The sequence below is a fragment of the Stomoxys calcitrans genome, chromosome 4 (assembly GCF_963082655.1).
Source record: "Stomoxys calcitrans chromosome 4, idStoCalc2.1, whole genome shotgun sequence".
Classification (NCBI taxonomy): Eukaryota; Metazoa; Arthropoda; class Insecta; order Diptera; family Muscidae; genus Stomoxys; species Stomoxys calcitrans.
The window spans coordinates 85,130,720-85,136,719 of record NC_081555.1 but is presented as its reverse complement, the minus strand read 5'-3'; the positions used below and the strand labels follow the sequence as shown (position 1 = coordinate 85,136,719).

General features: G+C 36.4%; 1 protein-coding gene across 5 annotated transcripts in view; it reads right to left on the bottom strand.

Moving 5' to 3' along the window:
* Positions 1 to 1,913: 1,913 nt before the first annotated feature.
* The window catches only part of LOC106090166 (tyrosine-protein phosphatase non-receptor type 9), a 365,847-nt gene continuing 361,760 nt past the window's right edge, over positions 1,914 to 6,000 (bottom strand). For all 5 annotated transcript variants that reach the window (XM_059368239.1, XM_059368242.1, XM_059368240.1 and 2 more), the window contains one exon: positions 1,914 to 3,521. In XM_059368239.1, the coding sequence (XP_059224222.1) occupies positions 3,295 to 3,521 (227 nt within the window). In that variant the 3' untranslated portion in view covers positions 1,914 to 3,294. The remainder of the gene's footprint in view (positions 3,522 to 6,000) is intronic.

The window sequence follows — 6,000 nt, the reverse complement described above, 5'->3', positions numbered from 1 at the left end:
ATATAGCTGCCATATAAACATATCAGGGGACTTGACTTCTTGAGCTTCTAGAGGTCGCAATTATTATCCGATTTGCTTGAAATTTTGTACGACGCATTCTCTCATGACCATCAACATACGTGTTGAATATGGTCTGAATCGGTCTATAGCCCGATACAGCTCCCATATAAATCGATCTCTCTATTTTATTCTTGAGCCCCCAAGGGGCGCAATTCTTATTCGAATTGGCTGACATTTTACACAGGTCTCCAACATATAATTTAATTGTGGTCCAAACCGTACCATATCTTGATATCGCTCTAATAGCAGAGCAAATCTTTTCTTATATCCTTTTTTTGCCTAAGAAGAGATGACGGGAAAAAACTCGACAAATGCGATCCATGGTGGAGGGTATATAAGATTCGGCGCGGCCGAACTTGGCACGCTTTTACTTGTTTTCTATTGTTTACATGAAAATGATGAACGAAATTCATGCCAGGTAAACAAACTAACGACGCCGTTATGGAAAAATCACTAAACGGCGGCGCCATCATTCCAGTACAAAAAAACTGTTCTACAAATAAAAAAAATGTTCTTTTGTTTACTATTGTTAAATAACTACCTTCTAGAATCCTGTTGCCAATGATAATAAACAAAAATTTTACTTATTTTTTGCCAAATAAGTCGTTTAAATTAAAATGACGTCTGCTCACAACGTAGGCGGCTAAGTTATGCAGCACACAAGTTGGTTCAATTACTGACATGGGACTATGCTCAATGAAACTTCAAAATTTGCTGTTCTATAAAAAATCTTACTAGCGCCTGGGCTACTCAAAACGAACGAAATTCACGCCTGGTAAACAAACTAATGACGCCATTATGGAAAAATCACTAAACGGCGGCGTCATCATTCCAGTACAAAAAAAAACTGTTCTTCAGACAAAAAACTGTTCTTTTGTTCATTATTTTTAAATAAATACCTTTTAGAATCCCGTTGCCAATGATAATAAACAAAAATTTTACTTATTTTATGCCAAATAAGTCGTTTAAGTTAAAATGACGTCTGCTCACAATGTAGGCGGCTAAGTTATGCCGCAGGCAATTTGGTTCAATTACTGACATGGGACTATGATCAATGAAACGTCAACATTTGCTGTTCTGTCAAAAATCTTACTTGCCCCTGGGCTATTCAAAAATTATTCACCACACTTAACGTCATATTTTTACTATCCCTACAACTTTGCTACCATTCGACACACAGCCTAAACGCCCACTATGGTGATTACTGGCTTGATGGTGTATGTTCATAAGGATATGCAATGAGTTAAATTCAGCACCCCCTTTTTTGCACCTTATCAAGAGCTACTTTTGCAGTTTTTCAAACTCGATTAGTAATCTTTAAATCGAATGGACTCTTTTTTAAAAATCAAAAATTGTCTCAGACAATATTTAAGAATTTATTGGGTTGCCCAAAAAGTAATTGCGGATTTTTTAAAAGAAAGTAAATGCATTTTTAATAAAACTTAGAATGAACTTTAATCAAATATACTTTTTTTACACTTTTTTTCTAAAGCAAGCTAAAAGTAACAGCTGATAACTGACAGAAGAAAGAATGCAATTACAGAGTCACAAGCTGTGAAAAAATTTGTCAACGCCGACTATATGAAAAATCCGCAATTACTTTTTGGGCAACCCATAGAATTCTATTTTTAAAAGTATTTTGAAAAAAACAAAATAATTTCAGAATAGTGAATTTACCATAAAGTGCCAATTGGAAACCAAATAAAATTAAAACAAAATACATATTTTTTTTGCATTGTTTTTTACAGATTGGCTTTTTTGTTTTTATTTGTAATTGTATTAAATTAAAATGTATGTTTCCTTTTATTTCATTTAACTATGAATTGTTTTAAATATATTTATATATGTAAACGTATAATTAAATTTATTTTATTTCGTTTATATTAAGTTATGTATAATATATTTATATATATATATATAGATAATATTATCATTATTTTAATTTAAATTTAGCGTTATAATTAACATTCATACTCTTCATCATCGCTTGTTTAACCGCATTCATTCTCTTTTCCAGTTGTTTTTTTTTTGTTTTTGTTTTGCCACACATTTGATGGTTTTAATGACAACAAGTATGGGTATTGGGGTTTTTTCCATTACGATTTAAATAATATATATATATATATTTTTTTTTTTGTAATTTGTAATAATAGCAATAGTTAAACAGAAAAAAACATTAATGATTAAAAAAAAAAATTAAATTAAAAAAATTAACATAAGAATCTACGTTGGTTGTTACTGTTAATGTTGGTTCTCTTGTTTCATCTACAAATCACTGATCTAAAAACTACGCAAATATGGGTTTTCTTCTAATCGGCTTGGCTGTTTGCTGTTTTTGTTTTATAAAAATTGTCCTTTGTTTTGTTTGTTTTTTTGTTTTCTTTACATATATAAATTATTATCCACAAATTACATAAAAACATGTGAAAACAGATTAAGGTTCTTGTTGTTGTAGTTGTTGTTGTTTGTTTGATTGTATAACTTATATATGCCTTATTATTAATTGATGGCGGCTATTCTCAATAGTGTCCTTCTATCTGTCATCGAAAGTAAAAAAAAATATGGTTTGTTACTACGCTTTCAAAACTTCTTGTTGGGATGAACGAATCGTCCTTTATAATGGGGCCCAAAACTAATAGCTATGGATTATTTTTGTTTAGACTTTTTTTATTTCTGTGTTTACATTACAATAATACATACATATATTTATTTTTTCTTTTTTTTTTAATAAATAACAAAAAATTAATTGATTGTAAACTATTTCGTAGTGTGTGTGTGTGTGTGGGTGTGTAGTGGTAGAAGTAGTAGGGAGTTGGTTTTCCAGGTTTTTCTTTGTTTTTTACTATAAAAAAAATGATTTTGTATTGAGAAAAACAAAATACCATAATAACAAACTTAGTAGTAGGGGGCTTGTGGTTGTTTTTTTTTTGTATTACCTAAAGATGAAACTGAATGAAACTATTTCACAGTTTTACAAATATCATATCTTTTAGGTAGGTTGATCTGTCTTCCTGTGTTTCTTTGTTTTAGGTATTGAAAAAAGAGAAAAACACTCTTTTTTTGTTTAAAATTGTTGTGGATTTCATTTTATGGTTTCCGTTTGTTTTGTTGACAGGATTTTGGTGGTGTAGTTGGTAGTGTTGGCCTTCTTTGAATTAAAAACAAATTATATATTTGTTGGTTGTTGTAATTATTGTTGTTAGTTGGTTGTTTTTGTTGTTACTATTTCCCATTTTATTCGGAATCATCTTCTCTGTCATCGAAACCCTCCAGATCGACAGCCTTTAACATTCCCCTTGAGATCGCATATTCAATTAACGCTAAATGACAAAATACATATTGATCGGGCATTTGTATTGAATATGCACGTTGAGCACGTATCTTTTCCACAGTTCCACGTATATCGGCCGTACCAACATCCTCGAGACGAGATATGCAAATGTCCAAAGTTATAAATGTACCTGCAAATAGAAAAAAAAAAAATTTTTAAAAAAAATCTTATATGGGTAGTTTTCAAACGAATGGATACCATGCTCTCTTAAAAATATACAGTAAATGTAGAACAACGTGTCTGCTGTTTTGTTTTGCCTTATGAAAACACATGCAAACGATTACCGAACGTCTGTCGACCGTAACCGGAAAGTAAAATTTAGTAAAAACAAAAATGTAAGTTCCGTTTTCGTGTCAGCTGATACAAGTAATTGAAGTTTGAACAAAATTCAAGACCAAAAATGTGATAATTCAATTTTCGAACCCAATGCATTTAGGGCCGCCATACTCTGTTGAAAAGACGGTAAATCCCTTGCAAAAGTATATTTTGCGGCTATCGTTATGGCTGAAAGAGCGTACACTTGTCCGACAGTCTCACCGACATACCGATGTTGTGAGTCTCGTAGTATACCCCGATGCATTCCCTGGCTCTGAGAAGAACGTCCAAAGACGGGAGTCTAAAATCCTGCAACTTTTATCTCCGAGTGAAAAGGACCAGCTCTATCATCCTTAATATTGTTTTAAGCCCATCTCGACAGTGACCTCACGATGATGTCGACAGAAATTTATGCCGTATCAGTAGTAAGAAGTCGTCCGCATATGCGATCATTCTCACGTCATCCCTTTTGAGATCCAGCAGGATTTCGTTTATCACTGTTTTCCAGAGAATCCAAGAGAAAACACCTACCTGTGGCGTTCCCATTATCACCCGTCCGTGTTGATAGTGCTGTCACGTAGCATACAGTCCGTCCACAGGGAAAAACTCGGGTGGATGACTGTCGACCCATTTCCTCGGTGTTAAATGCCTTCTCAATATTCAGGAAGGCCGCCAGTTAGAAAACCGTCTTGATTTCTCGCATCACTGCGTGGAGGGCTGTATTTTCGTCCTGGCCTTAAGGTATGCATGTTGTACCGTTCAGGTTTGCCTGAAGTTCTCCGACGCCCTCACTCACATTTAAGTCTTTTTTTAATGAAATTGCTTTGTTTGAAATGTCAAATGGTACGTTTTGTAATAAGCATAATTGCCACTTTATATTTACGATACATTTTTTCTACATTTACTAGAGCATAACCAGGTCTTTAGAATGAACAATCCATGAGACCAAAGTGTTATGCCTATTATAGTCTAGTTTGATGCGATATGCAGGATGGTTCAACGGTAGGAACAAGAAGGCATCTTCTTGTTCCTGGGCTATCACAGTGGACGAAAACGTAATTGCAAATTTTGCCCATGAAAATTCCACTAAGGAACAGGCGCAAACTTCTCACCAATCAATGAGTGCAGTCCGATTCAAGTTTAAGCTCAATGATAAGGGGTCTCCTTTTTATAGCCGAGTCCGAACGGCGTGCCGCAGTGCGACACCTCATTGGAGAGAAGTTTTACATGGCATATTACCTCACAAATGTTGCCAGCATTAGGAGGGGAAAGCCACCGCTGAAAATTTTTTCTGATGGTCTCACCAGGGTTCGAACCCAGGCGTTCAACGTCATAGGCGGACATGCTAACCTCTGCGCTATTGTGGCCTCTGGACGAAAACGATTAAGTGAATTTAAGCAAATGCTCGAGAGTTTCCTTCACACCCTGCTATCGTAACTGTCTAACAGAGCATACACTGATCCCGCAGTATCAGCGACCTACCCATATCATGTGAGTTGGAGGCCATTATTCCATTCTGTTTGGGGCTGAGAATGTGTTGGGGCGAAAGGAAGGCCGGATGGATTAGCCGCCGTCAGCGGAGAGTCTCAGGCCGGGAGGCACCGGCTTTTGCATAAATACTTAGTGCTTATGATACTCGATATCACAAGGCGAGTTATTGTTGTCTTTAAATCGATCGGTCCTTGAGATTGGAATGAGTTTGCTCATTTATAGGAGCTAGACGAGGGTCGCCACCTCCACATATAGACATGTGGCTACAGCAACAACAACTTGGGGTGCTGACAAGGAAACCTTGTTGACCACGTACAAAGCAATCAGCCAGTCTGTGGTAAGTTATACAACGCCAGTGTGGTCTCGCCAGCTCTGTGACACGTAGTGGAATACTATTCGGATCTGTCAGAATGCCGCCCTTCGAACTGCGACGGGTTGTCTCCACAGTTCTCATGCGGACCACCTCCATCAGGAGACAAAGATCAAAGGCATCCACCGCCCAGAGATATCAGGGTGGATTTTCATGATGTAGAGCGAGAGGTTGAGCGCTACAAGAGAGAATCTCTATTTCAAGCATCATGCCAAGCGGGGCTCTACAGCATTCATACAGACACGGTAGCTGAAGCGGTTAATAGCTATCGACTGAATGTAGTCCTTGGAAGGCGACCTCTCCCATTGCACCTGAAGAAATTGACCTCCCTCGGCAAACCAGAGTAGTTCTGGCTCAATAAAGTTCCTCAACTCCTACAGAGCAAGGATTGATGCCTACGTACAAGACTTATGCCCCGATTGTGACCATGGAC